Raw genomic sequence first — 23275 nt, forward strand, 5'->3', positions numbered from 1 at the left:
CTAACCAATAGGAACATGGTGTTTAGGGGAGGAGTCCTAACCAATAGGAACATGGTGTTTAGGGGGAGGAGTCCTAACCAATAGGAACATGGTGTGGTGAGGAGTCCAAACCAATAGGAACATGGTGTTTAGGGGGAAGAGTCCTAACCAATAGAAACATGGTGTGTGTAGGGGGAGGAGTCCTAACCAATAGGAACATGGTGTTTAGGGGGAGGAGTCCTAACCAATAGGAACATGGTGTTTAGGGGGAGGAGTCCTAACCAATAGGAACATGGTGTGGTGAGGAGTCCTAACCAATAGGAACATGGTGTTTAGGGGAGGAGTCCTAACCAATAGGAACATGGTGTTTAGGGGGAGGAGTCCCAACCAATAGGAACATGGTGTTTAGGGGGGAGGAGTCCTAACCAATAGGAACATGGTGTTTAGGGGGAGGAGTCCTAACCAATAGAAACATGGTGTTTAGGGGAGGAGTCCTAACCAATAGGAACATGGTGTTTAGGGGAGGAGTCCTAACCAATAGGAACATGGTGTTTAGGGGGAGGAGTCCTAACCAATAGGAACATGGTGTTTAGGGGAGGAGTCCTAACCAATAGGAACATGGTGTTTAGGGGAGGAGTCCTAACCAATAGGAACATGGTGTTTAGGGGGAGGAGTCCTAACCAATAGGAACATGGTGTTTAGGGGGAGGAGTCCTAACCAATAGGAACATGGTGTTTAGGGGAGGAGTCCTAACCAATAGGAACATGGTGTTTAGGGGGAGGAGTCCTAACCAATAGAAACATGGTGTGGTGAGGAGTCCTAACCAATAGGAACATGGTGTTTAGGGGAGGAGTCCTAACCAATAGGAACATGGTGTGGTGAGGAGTCCTAACCAATAGGAACATGGTGTTTAGGGGGAGGAGTCCTAACCAATAGAAACATGGTGTTTAGGGGGGAGGAGTCCTAACCAATAGGAACATGGTGTTTAGGGGGAGGAGTCCTAACCAATAGGAACATGGTGTTTAGGGGGGAGGAGTCCTAACCAATAGGAACATGGTGTTTAGGGGAGGAGTCCTAACCAATAGGAACTTGGTGTGGTGAGGAGTCCTAACCAATAGGAACATGGTGTTTAGGGGGAGGAGTCCTAACCAATAGGAACATGGTGTTTAGGGGGAGGAGTCCTAACCAATAGGAACATGGTGTTTAGGGGAGGAGTCCTAACCAATAGGAACATGGTGTTTAGGGGGAGGAGTCCTAACCAATAGGAACATGGTGTTTAGGGGGAGGAGTCCTAACCAATAGGAACATGGTGTTTAGGGGGAGGAGTCCTAACCAATAGGAACATGGTGTTTAGGGTGAGGAGTCCTAACCAATAGAAACATGGTTTTTAGGGGGAGGAGTCCTAACCAATAGGAACATGGTGTGGTGAGGAGTCCTAACCAATAGGAACATGGTGTTTAGGGGGAGGAGTCCTAACCAATAGGAACATGGTGTGGTGAGGAGTCCTAACCAATAGGAACATGGTGTTTAGGGGGAGGAGTCCTAACCAATAGGAACATGGTGTTTAGGGGGAGGAGTCCTAACCAATAGGAACATGGTGTGGTGAGGAGTCCTAACCAATAGGAACATGGTGTTTAGGGGGAGGAGTCCTAACCAATAGGAACATGGTGTTTAGGGGGAGGAGTCCTAACCAATAGGAACATGGTGTTTAGGGGGAGGAGTCCTAACCAATAGGAACTTGGTGTGGTGAGGAGTCCTAACCAATAGGAACATGGTGTGGTGAGGAGTCCTAACCAATAGGAACATGATGTTTAGGGGGAGGAGTCCTAACCAATAGGAACATGGTGTTTAGGGGGAGGAGTCCTAACCAATAGGAACATGGTGTTTAGGGGGAGGAGTCCTAACCAATAGAAACATGGTGTTTAGGGGGAGGAGTCCTAACCAATAGGAACATGGTGTGGTGAGGAGTCCTAACCAATAGGAACATGGTGTTTAGGGGGAGGAGTCCTAACCAATAGGAACATGGTGTGGTGAGGAGTCCTAACCAATAGGAACATGGTGTTTAGGGGGAGGAGTCCTAACCAATAGGAACATGGTGTGGTGAGGAGTCCTAACCAATAGGAACATGGTGTTTAGGGGGAGGAGTCCTAACCAATAGGAACATGGTGTTTAGGGGGAGGAGTCCTAACCAATAGGAACATGGTGTTTAGGGGGAGGAGTCCTAACCAATAGGAACATGGTGTGGTGAGGAGTCCTAACCAATAGGAACATGGTGTTTAGGGGGAAGAGTCCTAACCAATAGAAACATGGTGTGTGTAGGGGGAGGAGTCCTAACCAATAGGAACATGGTGTTTAGGGGGAGGAGTCCTAACCAATAGGAACATGGTGTTTAGGGGGAGGAGTCCTAACCAATAGGAACATGGTGTGGTGAGGAGTCCTAACCAATAGGAACATGGTGTTTAGGGGGAGGAGTCCTAACCAATAGGAACATGGTGTTTAGGGGGAGGAGTCCTAACCAATAGAAACATGGTGTTTAGGGGGGAGGAGTCCTAACCAATAGGAACATGGTGTTTAGGGGGAGGAGTCCTAACCAATAGGAACATGGTGTTTAGGGGGAGGAGTCCTAACCAATAGGAACATGGTGTTTAGGGGGAGGAGTCCTAACCAATAGGAACATGGTGTTTAGGGGGAGGAGTCCTAACCAATAGGAACATGGTGTTTAGGGGGAGGAGTCCTAACCAATAGGAACATGGTGTTTAGGGGGAGGAGTCCTAACCAATAGGAACATGGTGTTTAGGGGGAGGAGTCCTAACCAATAGGAACATGGTGTTTAGGGGGAGGAGTCCTAACCAATAGGAACATGGTGTTTAGGGGGAGGAGTCCTAACCAATAGGAACATGGTGTTTAGGGGGAGGAGTCCTAACCAATAGGAACATGGTGTTTAGGGGGGAGGAGTCCTAACCAATAGGAACATGGTGTGGTGAGGAGTCCTAACCAATAGGAACATGGTGTGGTGAGGAGTCCTAACCAATAGGAACATGGTGTTTAGGGGAGGAGTCCTAACCAATAGGAACATGGTGTTTAGGGGGAGGAGTCCTAACCAATAGGAACATGGTGTTTAGGGGGAGGAGTCCTAACCAATAGGAACATGGTGTTTAGGGGGAGGAGTCCTAACCAATAGGAACATGGTGTGGTGAGGAGTCCTAACCAATAGGAACATGGTGTGGTGAGGAGTCCTAACCAATAGGAACATGGTGTTTAGGGGGAGGAGTCCTAACCAATAGGAACTTGGTGTGGTGAGGAGTCCTAACCAATAGGAACATGGTGTTTAGGGGGAGGAGTCCTAACCAATAGGAACATGGTGTTTAGGGGGAGGAGTCCTAACCAATAGGAACATGGTGTGGTGAGGAGTCCTAACCAATAGGAACATGGTTTTTAGGGGGAGGAGTCCTAACCAATAGGAACATGGTGTTTAGGGGGAGGAGTCCTAACCAATAGGAACATGGTGTTTAGGGGGAGGAGTCCTAACCAATAGGAACATGGTGTTTAGGGGGAGGAGTCCTAACCAATAGGAACATGGTGTGGTGAGGAGTCCTAACCAATAGGAACGTGGTGTTTAGGGGGAGGACTTCCTGGCTACCAGGTTGCCATGCGGCGGCTCCTCTACTCCTCTCAACATCATCAGCATCAAACCCTCCACCATGTGGTTTGGAGAGAGAACACAGAGGACCAAGGTTATCGTCAGGTACACACACACACACACACACACAGACACACAGACACACACACACACACACACACACACACACACACACACACACACACACACACACACACACACACACACACACACACACACACACACACACACAGAGAAACACACACACACACTCAGAGAAACACACACACACACACACACACACACACACACACACACACACACACACACACACACACACACACACAGAGAAACAATCTTACCCAGATGTGGAATGTTTCCAGGACAGGTGCCAGTTCCTACAGAGCCTGCTTTTCCTTCCACTCCTCCTACTCTGAGGTGAGACACCTGTCTGTCTGTCTGCCTGTCTGTCTGCCTGTCTGTCTGTCTGTCTGTCTGCCTGTCTGTCTGTCCAGAGCCTGCTTTTCCTTCCACTCCTCCTACTCTGAGGTGAGACACCTGTCTGTCTGTCTGTCTGTCTGCCTGCCTGCCTGTCTGTCTGTCTGCCTGCCTGCCTGCCTGTCTGCCTGTCTGTCTGTCTGTCTGTCCAGAGCCTGCTTTTCCTTCCACTCCTCCTACTCTGAGGTGAGACGTCTGTCTGTCTGCCTGTCTGCCTGTCTGTCTGTCTGCCTGCCTGTCTGTCTGTCTCTGTGTGTGATACTCTTCTCTTCTTCCTGTTTTCAGATCAAAGACTTCCTGTCTTATCTCCAGCCCATCAACATCTACCCCAGTGTCGTTCCTATTGGCCGAACCCACGCTGATGTCACAGAGCTGTGAGCCAGTCATCCTCTATACACTGAATGTCTTCTCTACACCCCAAATCCCCCTACACCCCTAATACCCCTACACCCTAATACCCCAACCCCCTAATACCCCTACACCCTAATACCCCAACCCCCTAATACCCCAACCCCCTAATACCCCAACCCCCCCTACACCCTAATACCCCTACACCCCCTAATACCCCTACACCCTAATACCCCAACCCCCCAATACCCCAACCCCCCCTACACCCTAATACCCCAACCCCCCTACACCCTAATACCCCAACCCCTTATACCCCACCCCTAATACCCTAATACCCCAACCCCCCTACACCCTAATACCCCAACCCCTTATACCCCACCCCCTAATACCCTAATACCCCAACCCCTAATACCCCAACCCCTAATACCCTAATACCCCAACCCCCTAATACCCCAACCCCTTACACCCTAATACCCCAACCCCTAACACCCAACCCCTAATACCCCAACCCCTTACACCCTTATACCCAACCCCTAATACCCCAACCCCTAATACCCTAATACCCCAACCCCTTACACCCCCTAATACCCCAACCCCTAATACCCCAACCCCCTTACCCCCTTACACCCCAACACCCTTATACCCCAACCCCCTTACACCCCCTAATACCCCAACCCCCTTACACCCCCCTTACACCCCAACACCCTTACACCCCAACACCCTTATACCCTAATACCCCAACCCCCTAATACCCCAACACCCTAATACCCCAACACCCTTACACCCTAAAGGTGTCGGCATGCTTCAGTTCGTTTTAGCTGAACAACACGTGCTCCATAAATCCCTTAAAAGACCTTCGCTTGAAAGATGAGAAAAAACATCAATAGTACGGTTTGTCCATTGAGATGCCGTAGCCATTATACACTTCCTCAAAATAATCACAATTAACCCGGCTAGCTGAACCCTGGCTAGCTGAACCCCGGCTCGCTGAACCCCGGCTAGCTGAACCCCGGCTGGCTGAACCCCGGCTAGCTGAACCCCGGCTAGCTGAACCCCGGCTCGCTGAACCCCGGCTGGCTGAACCCCGGCTAGCTGAACCCCGGCTGGCTGAACCCCGGCTGGCTGAACCCCGGCTAGCTGAACCCCGGCTAGCTGAACCCCGGCTAGCTGAACCCCGGCTAGCTGAACCCCGGCTAGCTGAACCCCGGCTAGCTGAACCCCGGCTAGCTGAACCGTAGCCATTATACACTTCCTCAAAATAATCACAATTAACCCGGCTAGCTGAACCCCGGCTGGCTGAACCCCGGCTAGCTGAACCCCGGCTAGCTGAACCCCGGCTAGCTGAACCCCGGCTAGCTGAACCGTAGCCATTATACACTTCCTCAAAATAATCACAATTAACCCGGCTAGCTGAACCCCGGCTAGCTGAACCCAGCTAGCTGAACCCCGGCTAGCTGAACCCCGGCTAGCTGAACCCCGGCTAGCTGAACCGTAGCCATTATACACTTCCTCAAAATAATCACAATTAATTAACCCGGCTAGGTGAACCCGGCTAGCTGAACCCCGGCTAGCTGAACCCCGGCTAGCTGAACCCCGGCTAGCTGAACCGTAGCCATTATACACTTCCTCAAAATAATCACAATTAATTAACCCGGCTAGGTGAACCCAGCTAGCTGAACCCCGGCTAGCTGAACCCTGGCTAGCTGAACCCCGGCTAGCTGAACCCCGGCCATTATACACTTCCTCAAAATAATCACAATTAATTAACCCGGCTAGCTGAACCCCGGCTAGCTGAACCCCGGCTAGCTGAACTGTAGCCATTATACACTTCCTCAAAATAATCACAATTAATTAACCCGGCTAGCTGAACCCAGCTAGCTGAACCCCGGCTAGCTGAACCCCGGCTAGTTGAACCCCGGCTAGCTGAACCGTAGCCATTATACACTTCCTCAAAATAATCACAATTAATTAACCCGGCTAGGTGAACCCAGCTAGCTGAACCCCGGCTAGCTGAACCCCGGCTAGCTGAACTGTAGCCATTATACACTTCCTCAAAATAATCACAATTAATTAACCCGGCTAGCTGAACCCAGCTAGCTGAACCCCGGCTAGCTGAACCCCGGCTAGCTGAACCCCGGCTAGTTGAACCCCGGCTAGCTGAACCGTAGCCATTATACACTTCCTCAAAATAATCACAATTAATTAACCCGGCTAGGTGAACCCAGCTAGCTGAACCCCGGCTAGCTGAACCCCGGCTAGCTGAACCCCGGCTAGCTGAACCCCGGCTAGCTGAACCGTAGCCATTATACACTTCCTCAAAATAATCACAATTAATTAACCCGGCTAGCTGAACCCCGGCTAGCTGAACCGTAGCCATTATACACCTCAAAATAATCACAATGAATTGAAGACAACTCAACATTCAAGTTTTTGTCAAAATTAGTCGCACAATTTCACATCTAACTAAGATGTTTGGTGCAGTATTTCTCTATGGAAAAAAATGTGCATGAAAACGAGTTCTCTCGTTGAATGACAACAAAGACTTTATTGAAGAATCCCAGCTGTTGACGTAGGGGCTGAGACTTCGGCTCAGAACTTCGACTTGCCTCCAGAAAGACATTTAGTACCTGAGCAGCCCGGAAAACCCCTCTCCGAAGTCCAAAACGAACAAAAATGTCCCAAAATGTCAACATAACACACCGAACAACAATATAAACACAACCATTAGTTCATATGAGGAAACCAGTCAATGGAAATGCATTCATTAGGCCCTAATCTATGGAGGTCACATGACTGGGAATATAGATATCGGTTGGTCACAGGTACCTTTTAAAAGAACAGGTAGTGGGTCTGGATCAGAACCAGTCAGTATCTGGTGTCTCCACCATTTACCTCAAGCAGCGCGACACATCTCCTTCACATAGAGTTGATCAGGCTGTTGATTGTGGAATGTCGTCCCCACTCCTCTCCAATGGCTCTGAGAAGTTACTGGATATTGGTGGGAACTGGAACACGCCGTCGTACACCTCGATCCAGAGCATCCCAAACATGCTCAATAGCTGACATGTCGGGTGTGTATGCAGGCCATGGAAGAACTGGGAGATTTTCAACTTCCAGGAAATGTGTACAGATCCTAGCAACATGGGGCTGTGCATTATCATGCTGAAACATGGGGTGATGGAGACTGATGAATGGCCTCAGGATCTCCCCCACCTCCACCATGGGGCCCATACCATAACCCCACCTCCACCATGGGGCCCATACCATAACCCCACCTCCACCATGGGGCCCATACCATAACCCCACCATGGGGCCCATACCATAACCCCATCTCCACCATGGGGCCCATACCATAACCCCACCTCCACCATGGGGCCCATACCATAACCCCATCTCCACCATGGGGCCCATACCATAACCCCACCTCCACCATGGGGCCCATACCATAACCCCACCTCCACCATGGGGCCCATACCATAACCCCACCTCCACCATGGGGCCCATACCATAACCCCACCATGGGGCCCATACCATAACCCCACCTCCACCATGGGGCCCATACCATAACCCCACCTCCAACATGGGGCCCATACCATAACCCCACCTCCAACATGGGGCCCATACCATAACCCCACCTCCAACATGGGGCCCATACTATAACCCCACCTCCACCATGGGGCCCATACCATAACCCCACCTCCACCATGGGGCCCATACCATAACCCCACCTCCACCATGGGGCCCATACCATAACCCCACCATGGGGCCCATACCATAACCCCACCTCCACCATGGGGCCCATACCATAACCCCACCTCCACCATGGGGCCCATACCATAACCCCACACCTCCACCATGGGGCCCATACCATAACCCCACACCTCCACCATGGGGCCCATACCATAACCCCACCTCCACCATGGGGCCCATACCATAACCCCACCTCCACCATGGGGCCCATACCATAACCCCACACCTCCACCATGGGGCCCATACCATAACCCCACACCTCCACCATGGGGCCCATACCATAACCCCACCTCCACCATGGGGCCCATACCATAACCCCACCTCCACCATGGGGCCCATACCATAACCCCACCTCCACCATGGGGCCCTCTGTTCACAACATTAACATCAGTAAACCGCTCGCCAACACAACGCCATAAAAGCTGTCTGCCATCTACCAGGTACAGTTGAAATCGCGATTCACCCGTGAAAGCACATTTCTCCAGCGTGCCGAACTGCCGTCAGGTCAAGACCCTGCTGAGGACGACGAGCAGACGAGCTTCCCCAAGACGGTTTCTTATAGTTTGTGCAGAAATTCTACAGTTTCATCAGCTGTCCGGGTGGCTGGTCTCAGACGATCCCGCAGGTGAAGAAGCCGGATGTGGAGGTCCTTGGTTGGCATGGTAACACGTGGTCTGCAGGTTGTGAGGCCGGTTGGACGTACTGCCAAGTTCTCTAAAACGACGTTGGAGGCGGCTTATGGTAGAGAAATTAACATTAAATGATCTGGCAACAGCTCTGGTGGATATTCCTGCAGTCAGCCAATCGAATGCTCCCTCAATGTGAGAGCTCTGTGGTAGTGTTGTAAAAAAAAACTGCACATTTTAGAAAGGCCTTTTATTGTCCCCAGCACAAGGTGCACCTGTGTAATGATCATTCTGTTTAATCAGCTTGTTGATATGCCACACCTGTCAGGTGGATGGATTATCTTGGCAAAGGAGAAATGCTCACTAACAGGAATGTAAGCAAATCTATTCGCAACATTTTAGAGAAATTCGCTTTTTTGATGCATATGGAACTTTTCTGGGATCTTTTATTTCAGCTCCTGAAACACGGGACCAACAGTATACATGTTGAGATGAACTCTACCGTACTGTTATATTGTAGATGAACTCTACCGTACTGTTATATTGTAGATGAACTCTACCGTACTGTTATATTGTAGATGAACTCTACCGTACTGTTATATTGTAGTTCAGTGTAGATGAACTCTACTGTAATGTTATATTGTAGTTCAGTGTAGATGAACTCTACTGTACTGTTATATTGTAGTTCAGTGTAGATGAACTCTACCATAATGTTATATTGTAGTTCAGTGTAGATGAACTCTACTGTACTGTTATATTGTAGTTCAGTGTAGATGAACTCTACTGTAATGTTATATTGCAGTTCAGTGTAGATGAACTCTACCATAATGTTATATTGTAGTTCAGTGTAGATGAACTCTACCATAATGTTATATTGTAGTTCAGTGTAGATGAACTCTACCATAATGTTATATTGTAGTTCAGTGTAGATGAACTCTACCATAATGTTATATTGTAGTTCAGTGTAGATGAACTCTACCATAATGTTATATTGTAGATCAGTGTAGATGAACTCTACTGTAATGTTATATTGCAGTTCAGTGTAGATGAACTCTACCATAATGTTATATTGTAGTTCAGTGTAGATGAACTCTACTGTACTGTTATATTGTAGTTCAGTGTAGATGAACGAACTCTACCGTAATGTTATATTGTAGTTCAGTGTAGATGTATGAACTCTACTGTACTGTTATATTGTAGTTCAGTGTAGATGAACTCTACCGTAATGTTATATTGTAGTTTAGTGTAGATGTATGAACTCTACTGTAATGTTATATTGTAGTTCAGTGTAGATGTATGAACTCTACTGTAATGTTATATTGTAGTTCAGTGTAGATGAACTCTACCGTAATGTTATATTGTAGTTCAGTGTAGATGAACTCTACCATAATGTTATATTGTAGTTCAGTGTAGATGAACTCTACCGTAATGTTATATTGTAGTTCAGTGTAGATGAACTCTACTGTAATGTTATATTGTAGTTCAGTGTAGATGAACTCTACTGTACTGTTATATTGTAGTTCAGTGTAGATGAACTCTACTGTAATGTTATATTGTAGTTCAGTGTAGATGAACTCTACCGTAATGTTATATTGTAGTTCAGTGTAGATGAACTCTACTGTAATGTTATATTGTAGTTCAGTGTAGATGAACTCTACTGTACTGTTATATTGTAGTTCAGTGTAGATGAACTCTACTGTACTGTTATATTGTAGTTCAGTGTAGATGAACTCTACCATAATGTTATATTGTAGTTCAGTGTAGATGTATGAACTCTACTGTAATGTTATATTGTAGTTCAGTGTAGATGAACTCTACCGTAATGTTATATTGTAGTTCAGTGTAGATGTATGAACTCTACTGTACTGTTATATTGTAGTTCAGTGTAGATGAACTCTACCGTAATGTTATATTGTAGTTTAGTGTAGATGTATGAACTCTACTGTAATGTTATATTGTAGTTCAGTGTAGATGTATGAACTCTACTGTAATGTTATATTGTAGTTCAGTGTAGATGAACTCTACCGTAATGTTATATTGTAGTTCAGTGTAGATGAACTCTACCATAATGTTATATTGTAGTTCAGTGTAGATGAACTCTACCATAATGTTATATTGTAGTTCAGTGTAGATGAACTCTACCGTAATGTTATATTGTAGTTCAGTGTAGATGAACTCTACTGTAATGTTATATTGTAGTTCAGTGTAGATGAACTCTACTGTACTGTTATATTGTAGTTCAGTGTAGATGAACTCTACTGTAATGTTATATTGTAGTTCAGTGTAGATGAACTCTACTGTAATGTTATATTGTAGTTCAGTGTAGATGAACTCTACCGTAATGTTATATTGTAGTTCAGTGTAGATGAACTCTACTGTACTGTTATATTGTAGTTCAGTGTAGATGAACTCTACTGTACTGTTATATTGTAGTTCAGTGTAGATGAACTCTACCGTAATGTTATATTGCAGTTCAGTGTAGATGAACTCTACCATAATGTTATATTGTAGTTCAGTGTAGATGAACTCTACCGTAATGTTATATTGTAGTTCAGTGTAGATGAACTCTACTGTACTGTTATATTGTAGTTCAGTGTAGATGTATGAACTCTACCATAATGTTATATTGTAGTTCAGTGTAGATGTATGAACTCTACTGTAATGTTATATTGTAGTTCAGTGTAGATGAACTCTACTGTACTGTTATATTGTAGTTCAGTGTAGATGTATGAACTCTACCATAATGTTATATTGTAGTTCAGTGTAGATGAACTCTACCATAATGTTATATTGTAGTTCAGTGTAGATGAACTCTACTGTACTGTTATATTGTAGTTCAGTGTAGATGAACTCTACTGTACTGTTATATTGTAGATCAGTGTAGATGAACTCTACTGTAATGTTATATTGTAGTTCAGTGTAGATGAACTCTACTGTACTGTTATATTGTAGTTCAGTGTAGATGTATGAACTCTACTGTACTGTTATATTGTAGTTCAGTGTAGATGAACTCTACTATATTGTAGTTCAGTGTAGATGAACTCTACTGTACTGTTATATTGTAGTTCAGTGTAGATGAACTCTACCATAATGTTATATTGTAGTTCAGTGTAGATGTATGAACTCTACTGTAATGTTATATTGTAGTTCAGTGTAGATGTATGAACTCTACTGTACTGTTATATTGTAGTTCAGTGTAGATGAACTCTACCATAATGTTATATTGTAGTTCAGTGTAGATGAACTCTACCATAATGTTATATTGTAGTTCAGTGTAGATGAACTCTACCATAATGTTATATTGTAGTTCAGTGTAGATGAACTCTACTATATTGTAGTTCAGTGTAGATGAACTCTACTGTAATGTTATATTGTAGTTCAGTGTAGATGAACTCTACCGTACTGTTATATTGTAGTTCAGTGTAGATGAACTCTACCATAATGTTATATTGTAGTTCAGTGTAGATGAACTCTACCATAATGTTATATTGTAGTTCAGTGTAGATGAACTCTACTGTACTGTTATATTGTAGTTCAGTGTAGATGAACTCTACTGTAATGTTATATTGTAGTTCAGTGTAGATGTATGAACTCTACTGTAATGTTATATTGTAGTTCAGTGTAGATGAACTCTACCGTACTGTTATATTGTAGTTCAGTGTAGATGAACTCTACTGTACTGTTATATTGTAGTTCAGTGTAGATGAACTCTACCGTAATGTTATATTGTAGTTCAGTGTAGATGAACTCTACTGTAATGTTTAGTCTGGGAAGCATGCAGATGTCTTAACCCAATGCTGTTGAATCCATGACAGGACTGTGGAGGATTAGGCCTGTGTGTGTTCAGTGCATTGGGAAAGTATTCAGACCCCTTCACTTTTTCCACAGCCTTATTCTAAAATTGATAAAAAAACCCATAATAAAAGCAAAAACAGGTTAAGACATTTTTGCAAATGTATCAAATATTAAAAAATCATCACATTTATATAAGTATTCAGACCCTTTACTCAATACTTTGAAGCACCTTTGGCAGCGATTACAGCCTCGAGTCTTCTTGGGTTTGACGCTACAAGTTTGGCACACCTGTATTTGGGGAGTTCCTTCCATTCTTCTCTGTAGATCCTCTCAAGCTCTGTCAGGTTGGATGGGGAGCGTTGCTGCACAGCTATTTTCAGGTCTCTCCAGAGCTGTTCGATCAGGTTCAAGTCCGGGCTCTGGCTGGGCCACTCAAGGACATTCAGAGACTTGTCCTGAAGCCACTCCAGTGTTGTCTTGGCTGTGTGCTTAGGGTCGTTGTCCTGTTGGAAGGTGAACCTTCACCCCAGTCTGAGGTCCTGAGCGTTCTAGAGCAGGTTTTCATCAAGGATCTCTCTGTACTTTGCTCCGTTCATCTCTCCCTCGATCCTGACTAGTCTCCCAGTCCCTGCTGCTGAAAAACATCCTCACAGCATGATGCTGCCACCACCATGCTTCACTGTAGGGATGGTATTGGCCAGATGATGAGCGGCGCCTGGTTTTCTCCAGACATAACGCTTGGCATTCAGGCCAAAGAGTTCAATCTTGTTTCTCATGGTCTGAGAGTCTTTTCGTCGTGCCTTTTACTGAGGAGTGGCTTCCGTCTGGCCACTCTACTATAAAGGCCTGATTGGTGGAGTGCTGGGTTAACCTTCCAGAAGGACAACCAATTCCACAGAGGAGCTCTGTCAGAGTGACCATCGGGTTCTTGGTCACCTCCCTGACCGGGTGGTCCAGCTCTAGGAGGAGTCTTGGTGGTTCCAAACTTCTTCCATTGAAGAATGATGGAGGCCACTGTGTTCTTAGACCTTCAATGCTGCAGAAATGTTTTGGTACCCTTCCCCCAGATCTGTGCCTCGACACAATCCTGTCTCGGAGCTCTACGGACAGTTCCTTCGACCTCATGGCTTGGTTTCTGCTCTACCTGTCAACTGTGGGACCTTATATAGACAGGTGTGAGCCTTTCCAAATCATGTCCTATCAATTTAATTTACCACAGGTGGACTTCAATCAAGTTGTAGAAACATCTCAAGGATGATCAATGGAAACAGGAAGCACCTGAACTCCATTTGGAGCCTCATAGCAAAGGGTCTGAATACTGATCAGGTCTGTCACTGATGTGAATCAGCTTTCTGTAGATGGATTAAACAACTGTTTTCCTCCATTGTAGAATAAGGCTGTAACGTAACAGATGGATTAAACAACTGTTTTCCTCCATTGTAGAATAAGGCTGTAACGTAACAGATGGATTAAACAACTGTTTTCCTCCATTGTAGAATAAGGCTGTAACGTAACAGATGGATTAAACAACTGTTTTCCTCCATTGTAGAATAAGGCTGTAACGTAACAGATGGATTAAACAACTGTTTTCCTCCATTGTAGAATAAGGCTGTAACGTAACAGATGGATTAAATAACTGTTTTCCTCCATTGTAGAATAAGGCTGTAACGTAACAGATGGATTAAATAACTGTTTTCCTCCATTGTAGAATAAGGCTGTAACGTAACAGATGGATTAAACAACTGTTTTCCTCCATTGTAGAATAAGGCTGTAACGTAACAGATGGATTAAACAACTGTTTTCCTCCATTGTAGAATAAGGCTGTAACGTAACAGATGGATTAAACAACTGTTTTCCTCCATTGTAGAATAAGGCTGTAACGTAACAAAATGTGTAACAAGGGAAGGGGTCTGAATCCTTTCCGAATGCACTGTATTTGTTAGCGTACGTGTGACCGTCTGTCTCCAGGTTGAAGTCCATGTGTAGAGACGTGTCCTCTTCAGCTGTGGTCTACAGACCTCTGGGAACACTGAAACGCACCAGACCAGAGCAGCAAACCCACGGTGAGTCTCTCTCCTGACCACAGCCAGCTGTCCCTTCCAACCAGCCTTTCTACATTATTTCACCGCTTTGTGATTGGCTCTGTTTTTTTTTTTTTATATCAGATGTGGACCGTGCTGATTGGCTGTTTGAGGGGGCGGACCTGGCCCCTGTCAGGAAGAGGGTGATGATGCAGGAGGCCACACCCACAACGCTCACTAACCCTCCCGACGATCCTCTTCCCTTCACACCTCTCGTCACGGGAGACTACATGGACTGTACCGAATCTAATGACGATGAGGAGGGGGAGGAGGGAGAGAGAGGTGGGGAGGAGAGGGACCTGGAGGAAGGAGAGAGAGGTGGGGAGGAGAGAGACCTGGAGGAAGGAGAGAGAGGTGGGGAGGAGAGAGACCTGGAGGAAGGAGAGAGAGGTGGGGAGGAGAGAGACCTGGAGGAAGGAGAGAGAGGTGGGGAGGAGAGAGACCTGGAGGAAGGAGAGAGAGGTGGGGAGGAGAGAGACCTGGAGGAAGGAGAGAGAGGTGGGGAGGAGAGAGACCTGGAGGAAGGAGAGAGAGGTGGGGAGGAGAGAGACCTGGAGGAAGGAGAGAGAGGTGGGGAGGAGAGAGACCTGGAGGAAGGAGAGAGAGGTGGGGAGGAGAGAGACCTGGAGGAAGGAGAGAGAGGTGGGGAGGAGAGAGATGAGGGGTCTGTATCTAATTCTGGCCCCCCTCCTCGCTGGGAGGAGTTTTTCACCACGGAGATACTGACGGACAGCCAGACCAGCCAACCAAACTCCTGCTCTCACACAAGCCCCTCCCACTCTCCACTGACAGGCTCCCAGACCCCAGAGCTGTTTGTTGATGACTTCGTCACACTCCCCTCGCCGTCAATTCCTCTCGGCTGGGCGAGGCCCGAGTCAGGCTGACAGCATGCTCATCCAATCAGAAGACCGGTGTCAGGGAGATGCATTGACCAATCTGGAGGCTTGGGGGGAGGAGTGTGGCAGCCACACTAACCAATCAGAGCCAACGGAGTCTCAGATGTCTTCGGACTTTGACATCCCGTCTACGCCGGATTCACACCGACCCGGACCAGACGAGCTCAGCGATCTGTACAGGAGACTGGCCGCTGGAGAGGAAGTGGTCACCAGGACAGGAAGTCAGTCCCTCTGACCAACTCTTTGTATAGAGGGAAGAGGAAGCGATTCATAGACAGTCAATGACCAAAGCCAGCTGCTAATGCAGTGGTGCCTATGAGAGAGCAGTCACCTGCAGCAGTCTGGAACATTGTGGCCATGATATACAGTAGCTTAGTCATTTCCCAACCTTAGCACCCAATGATCGTTCCATCCAGGTGACTACTTTAAAATGGTGGAAGCCCTCAATATCCAGGTTAAATGTGGGAGAGGGGTCCAGGATATATGGGAGAGGAGTCCAGGTTATAGAGGAGTCCAGGTTATATGGGAGAGGGGTCCAGGTTATAGAGGGGTCCAGGATATATGGGAGAGGAGTCCAGGTTATAGAGGGGTCCAGGATATATGGGAGAGGAGTCCAGGTTATAGAGGAGTCCAGGATATAGAGGGGTCCAGGTTATATGGGAGAGGAGTCCAGGTTATAGAGGGGTCCAGGTTATATGGGAGAGGAGTCCAGGATATATGGGAGAGGAGTCCAGGTTATATGGGAGAGGAGTCCAGGTTATATGGGAGAGGAGTCCAGGATATATGGGAGAGGAGTCCAGGTTATAGAGGAGTCCAGGATATAGAGGGGTCCAGGTTATATGGGAGAGGAGTCCAGGTTATAGAGGGGTCCAGGTTATATGGGAGAGGAGTCCAGGATATATGGGAGAGGAGTCCAGGATATATGGGAGAGGAGTCCAGGATATATGGGAGAGGAGTCCAGGATATATGGGAGAGGAGTCCAGGATATATGGGAGAGGAGTCCAGGTTATATGGGAGAGGAGTCCAGGTTATATGGGAGAGGAGTCCAGGTTATAGAGGGGTCCAGGTTATATGGGAGAGGAGTCCAGGATATATGGGAGAGGAGTCCAGGATATATGGGAGAGGAGTCCAGGATATATGGGAGAGGGGTCCAGGTTATAGAGGGGTCCAGGTTATAGAGGGGTCCAGGTTATAGAGGAGTCCAGGTTATAGAGGGGTCCAGGTTATAGAGGAGTCCAGGTTATAGAGGGGTCCAGGTTGTGTGTGAAAGGGGTCCAGGTTATGTGTGAAAGGGGTCCAGGTTATAGAGGAGTCCAGGTTATAGAGGGGTCCAGGTTATAGAGGGGTCCAGGTTATAGAGGAGTCCAGGATATATGGGAGAGGAGTCCAGGTTATATGGGAGAGGAGTCCAGGTTATATGGGAGAGGGGTCCAGGTTATAGAGAGGTCCAGGATATATGGGAGAGGAGTCCAGGTTATAGAGGGGTCCAGGATATATGGGAGAGGAGTCCAGGTTATAGAGGGGTCCAGGTTAAATGGGAGAGGAGTCCAGGATATATGGGAGAGGAGTCCAGGATATATGGGAGAGGAGTCCAGGTTATAGAGGGGTCCAGGTTATATGGGTCCAGGTTATAGAGGGGTCCAGGTTATAGAGGGGTCCAGGTTATATGGGTCCAGGTTATAGAGGGGTCCAGGTTATATGGGTCCATCTCTGTTATAGAGTCAATGGATGATTGTGTGTTCTTGACAATGTCTTCCTCACCTGAAAATAGTTGTCTGTTTTTGTCCAACTTCAAGTCAATTGATTAATGCAGATATACGATTTCATGTGGCGCCTAGGAATTATCTACACAGACCTTCCCCATGATACCTTACCCACGCCCTACTGTTATAGAGACACCTTACCCACGCCCTACTGTTATAGAGACACCTTACCCACGCCCTACTGTTATAGAGACACCTTACCCACGCCCTACTGTTATAGAGACACCTTACCCACGCCCTACTGTTATAGAGACACCTTACCCACACCCTACTGTTATAGAGACACCTTACCCACGCCCTACTGTTATAGAGACACCTTACCCACGCCCTACTGTTATAGAGACACCTTACCCACGCCCTACTGTTATAGAGATACCTTACCCACGCCCTACTGTTATAGAGACACCTTACCCACGCCCTACTGTTATAGAGACACCTTACCCACGCCCTACTGTTATAGAGACACCTTACCCACGCCCTACTGTTATAGAGACACCTTACCCACGCCCTACTGTTATAGACACCTTACCCACGCCCTACTGTTATAGAGACACCTTACCCACACCCTACTGTTATAGAGACACCTTACCCACGCCCTACTGTTATAGAGATACCTTACCCACGCCCTACTGTTATAGACACCTTACCCACACCCTACTGTTGAGACACCTTACCCACGCCCTACTGTTATAGAGACACCTTACCCACGCCCTACTGTTATAGAGACACCTTACCCACGCCCTACTGTTATAGACACCTTACCCACGCCCTACTGTTATAGAGATACCTTACCCACGCCCTACTGTTATAGACACCTTACCCACACCCTACTGTTAGACACCTTACCCACACCCTACTGTTATAGAGACACCTTACCCACGCCCTACTGTTATAGAGACACCTTACCCACGCCCTACTGTTATAGAGACACCTTACCCACGCCCTACTGTTATAGAGACACCTTACCCACGCCCTACTGTTATAGAGACACCTTACCCACGCCCTACTGTTATAGAGACACCTTACCCACGCCCTACTGTTATAGAGACACCTTACCCACGCCCTACTGTTATAGAGACACCTTACCCACGCCCTACTGTTATAGAGACACCTTACCCACGCCCTACTGTTATAGAGACACCTTACCCACACCCTACTGTTATAGAGACACCTTACCCACGCCCTACTGTTATAGAGACACCTTACCCACGCCCTACTGTTATAGACACCTTACCCACGCCCTACTGTTATAGAGACACCTTACCCACGCCCTACTGTTATAGAGACACCTTACCCACGCCCTACTGTTATAGAGACCTTACCCACGCCCTACTGTTATAGAGACACCTTACCCACGCCCTACTGTTATAGAGACACCTTACCCACACCCTACTGTTATAGAGACACCTTACCCACGCCCTACTGTTATAGAGACCTTACCCACGCCCTACTGTTATAGAGACACCTTACCCACGCCCTACTGTTATAGAGATACCTTACCCACGCCCTACTGTTATAGACACCTTACCCACGCCCTACTGTTATAGAGACACCTTACCCACGCCCTACTGTTATAGAGACACCTTACCCACGCCCTACTGTTATAGAGACACCTTACCCACGCCCTACTGTTATAGAGACACCTTACCCACGCCCTACTGTTAGACACCTTACCCACGCCCTACTGTTATAGAGACACCTTACCCACGCCCTACTGTTATAGACACCTTACCCACGCCCTACTGTTATAGACACCTTACCCACGCCCTACTGTTATAGAGACACCTTACCCACGCCCTACTGTTATAGAGACACCTTACCCACGCCCTACTGTTATAGAGACACCTTACCCACGCCCTACTGTTATAGAGACACCTTACCCACGCCCTACTGTTATAGACACCTTACCCACGCCCTACTGTTATAGAGACACCTTACCCACGCCCTACTGTTATAGACACCTTACCCACGCCCTACTGTTATAGAGACACCTTACCCACGCCCTACTGTTATAGACACCTTACCCACGCCCTACTGTTATAGAGACACCTTACCCACGCCCTACTGTTATAGACACCTTACCCACGCCCTACTGTTATAGAGACACCTTACCCACGCCCTACTGTTATAGAGACACCTTACCCACGCCCTACTGTTATAGACACCTTACCCACGCCCTACTGTTATAGACACCTTACCCACGCCCTACTGTTATAGACACCTTACCCACGCCCTACTGTTATAGACACCTTACCCACGCCCTACTGTTATAGACACCTTACCCACGCCCTACTGTTATAGACACCTTACCCACGCCCTACTGTTATAGAGACACCTTACCCACGCCCTACTGTTATAGACACCTTACCCACGCCCTACTGTTATAGAGACCTTACCCACGCCCTACTGTTATAGAGATACCTTACCCACGCCCTACTGTTATAGACACCTTACCCACGCCCTACTGTTATAGAGACACCTTACCCACGCCCTACTGTTATAGAGACACCTTACCCACGCCCTACTGTTATAGAGACACCTTACCCACGCCCTACTGTTATAGAGACACCTTACCCACGCCCTACTGTTATAGAGACACCTTACCCACGCCCTACTGTTATAGACACCTTACCCACGCCCTACTGTTATAGACACCTTACCCACGCCCTACTGTTATAGAGACACCTTACCCACGCCCTACTGTTATAGAGACACCTTACCCACGCCCTACTGTTATAGAGACACCTTACCCACGCCCTACTGTTATAGAGATACCTTACCCACGCCCTACTGTTATAGACACCTTACCCACGCCCTACTGTTATAGACACCTTACCCACGCCCTACTGTTATAGACACCTTACCCACGCCCTACTGTTATAGAGACACCTTACCCACGCCCTACTGTTATAGACACCTTACCCACGCCCTACTGTTATAGAGACACCTTACCCACGCCCTACTGTTATAGAGAGACCTTACCCACGCCCTACTGTTATAGACACCTTACCCACGCCCTACTGTTATAGAGACACCTTACCCACGCCCTACTGTTATAGACACCTTACCCACGCCCTACTGTTATAGAGATGCCCTATATACACATGTACCCTACCAGCGCCTGCTGCACACCTGGCCTATCAGGGCCAAGAGAACCCACAGCGACGCCCCTGTGAATGTTCAGCAGGGAACACAGACCTGCAGTCTCTTCCTGCCAGGCTGAGAGACCACGGAGAGAATAAAGGAAGTCTGTTGCAGCTGTTCGTAACTGAAGAGAATAAAGGAACTAAGTTAAACCAGAATGTCTTTATTTAAACTTTAAAAAGGAACTTTAATGACATTAACTTGGTGGTGAAATCAGGAGGCTGCTGATATGCTGATGGCTTCAGTCTTCCCACTGTTCTGCTCCACACAGCTCACATGGAGAGACCCGTCCCTGAAACACACACAGGTTACACACGGTCCGAATACACGGTCCACACACACACAGTCCAGTCCACACAGCTCACATGGAGAGACCCGTCCCTGAAACACACACAGGTTACACACGGTCCGAATACACGGTCCACACACACACGGTCCAGTCCACACAGCTCACATGGAGAGACCCGTCCCTGAAACACACACAGGTTACACACGGTCCGAATACACGGTCCGGTCCACACACACACGGTCCAGTCCACACAGCTCACATGGAGAGACCCGTCCCTGAAACACACACACGGCCCGGTCCACACACACGGTCCGGTCCCCACACACACACACGGTCCGGTCCAGTCCACCACCACGGCCCACAGCTGAAACAGAGTGCTGCTGGGAGTTACCTCTTCATGGTTACCACGGCATCAATGTCATGGTTGTCCTCTTTGGTCTCCAGGTCTCTCAGAACAATCTGCAGACAAGAGACATGTTGGTTCTCTGGTGGAGGGGGAGGAGGGGGAGAGGAGGGGGGAGGAGGGGAGGAGGGGGAGGGGAGGGGGAGGGGAGGGAGGGGAGGGGGAGGTCTCTCAGAACAATCTGCAGACAAGAGACATGTTGGTTCTCTGGTGGAGGGGGAGGAGGGGGAGGAGGAGGGGAGGGAGGGGAGGGGGAGGTCTCTCAGAACAATCTGCAGACAAGAGACATGTTGGTTCTCTGGTGGAGGGGGAGGAGGGGGAGGAGGGGAGGGAGGGAGGGGAGGGGGAGGTCTCTCAGAACAATCTGCAGACAAGAGACATGTTGGTTCTCTGGTGGAGGGGGGAGGAGGGGGAGAGGAGGGGAGGAGGGAGGGAGGGGAGAGGAGGGGAGGGGGAGGTCTCTCAGAACAATCTGCAGATAAGAGACATGTTGGTTCTCTGGTGGAGGGGGGGAGGAGGGGGGGAGAGGAGGGGGAGGGGGAGGGAGGGGAGGGGGAGGTCTCTCAGAACAATCTGCAGATAAGAGACATGTTGGTGTGTGTGTGTGTACCTTGGCCAGTCTCTCTGCTGCTCTGTGTGTGTGTGTGTGTGTGTGTGTGTGTGTGTGTACCTTGGCCAGTCTCTCTGGCTGCTCTGTGTGTGTGTGTGTGTGTGTGTGTGTGTGTGTGTGTGTGTGTGTGTGTGTGTGTGTGTGTGTGTGTGTGTGTGTGTACCTTGGCCAGTCTCTCTGGCTGCTCTGTGGTTTTCTGGTAAAGCTCCAGACAGAGAGATGCCAAGCGGCCAGGACCAGACAGGATGTGATGTCGCCGAGCAGGAAGGGGCGTGCCCGAGGGGAGGAGCACAGAGAACACCTCAGCCCCTGTTTCATCCACCTCCTGTCAATCACACAGATTAGCCAATCAGAAGCTGCTCTATTAGTCGTGTGTGTGTGTGTGTGTGTGTGTGTGTGTGTGTACCTTGAGCAGAATGTCTGAGACACAGGCTTCCACGGTAACAGACTCTGGGGAGGAGCCAATCTCCCGGCCGACTAGAAGGCCCGCCTCCATCGCTGCGCCGACCGCAATGACCTCATCAGGAGGGGCGGAGCTTAGCAGCTCCACGTCAGCGAACAGATCTCTGATCATCTGCTGCAGCCGAGGAATCCTGGCAGACCCCCCACAGAGAACTACCTGGAACACACACACACCTTTAACCCCCCACAGAGAACTACCTGGAACACACACACACCGTTAACCCCCCACAGAGAACCACCTGGAACACACACACACCGTTAACCCCCCACAGAGAACCACCTGGAACACACACACACCGTTAACCCCACAGAGAACCACCTGGAACACACACACACCGTTAACCCCCACAGAGAACCACCTGGAACACACACACACCGTTAACCCCCACAGAGAACCACCTGGAACACACACACACCGTTAACCCCCACAGAGAACCACCTGGAACACACACACACCGTTAACCCCCACAGAGAACCACCTGGAACACACACACACCGTTAACCCCCCACAGAGAACCACCTGGAACACACACACACCGTTAACCCCCCACAGAGAACCACCTGGAACACACACACACCGTTAACCCCCCACAGAGAACCACCTGGAACACACACACACACCGTTAACCCCCCACAGAGAACCACCTGGAACACACACACACCGTTAACCCCCCACAGAGAACCACCTGGAACACACACACACCGTTAACCCCCACAGAGAACTACCTGGAACACACACACACACACCGTTAACCCCCACAGAGAACCACCTGGAACACACACACACCGTTAACCCCCCACAGAGAACCACCTGGAACACACACACACACCGTTAACCCCCCACAGAGAACCACCTGGAACACACACACACCTTTAACCCCCCACAGAGAACCACCTGGAACACACACACACCGTTAACCCCCACAGAGAACCACCTGGAACACACACACACACCGTTAACCCCCACAGAGAACTACCTGGAACACACACACACACACCGTTAACCCCCACA

At 48.2% G+C, this 23275-nt stretch overlaps 2 protein-coding genes across 21 annotated transcripts in view; one reads left to right on the plus strand and one right to left on the minus strand.

Annotated features, from left to right (window-relative positions):
* The first annotated feature begins 15243 nt into the window (after positions 1-15243).
* On the plus strand, positions 15244-17588 carry LOC123733097 (uncharacterized). Of its 20 annotated transcripts, none has more exons than XM_045712436.1 (4): positions 15257-16046; positions 16149-16763; positions 16961-17187; positions 17286-17588. In XM_045712436.1, exons 1-4 carry the CDS (start codon positions 16023-16025, stop codon positions 17398-17400), a joined length of 981 nt encoding a protein of 326 aa, XP_045568392.1. In that variant the 5' UTR covers positions 15257-16022; the 3' UTR covers positions 17401-17588. The 20 variants fall into 20 exon arrangements, 1 of the variants encoding a protein (XP_045568392.1); XR_006763586.1 differs by lacking the exon at positions 15257-16046 and adding an exon at positions 16798-16848 and having other exon boundaries at positions 16099-16763; positions 16893-17187; positions 17237-17588; XR_006763593.1 differs by having other exon boundaries at positions 15244-16046; positions 16725-17187; positions 17237-17588.
* A 3058-nt stretch (positions 17589-20646) lies between these two features.
* Positions 20647-23275, minus strand: part of LOC106595188 (heat shock 70 kDa protein 14) — a 50888-nt gene continuing 48259 nt past the window's right edge. Inside the window, 4 exon segments of the mRNA XM_045712443.1 lie at positions 20647-20791; positions 21180-21247; positions 21965-22126; positions 22208-22420. Of these exon segments, the coding sequence (XP_045568399.1) occupies positions 20713-20791; positions 21180-21247; positions 21965-22126; positions 22208-22420 (522 nt within the window). The 3' untranslated portion in view covers positions 20647-20712.

Source organism: Salmo salar, unplaced genomic scaffold, assembly GCF_905237065.1.
Source record: "Salmo salar unplaced genomic scaffold, Ssal_v3.1, whole genome shotgun sequence".
Classification (NCBI taxonomy): domain Eukaryota; kingdom Metazoa; phylum Chordata; class Actinopteri; order Salmoniformes; family Salmonidae; genus Salmo; species Salmo salar.

Bases quoted from the DNA above. Each gene is read 5' to 3' on its own strand.
- LOC123733097 (XM_045712436.1), top strand. From the start codon at position 16,023: ATGGTGGAAGCCCTCAATATCCAG. The intron at 16,047-16,148 runs GTTAAATGTGGG...AGAGGGGTCCAG, and splicing joins TGGAAGCCCTCAATATCCAG to GATATATGGGAGAGGAGTCC. The intron at 16,764-16,960 runs GTTATAGAGGGG...AGAGGAGTCCAG, and splicing joins CAGGTTATAGAGGGGTCCAG to GATATATGGGAGAGGAGTCC.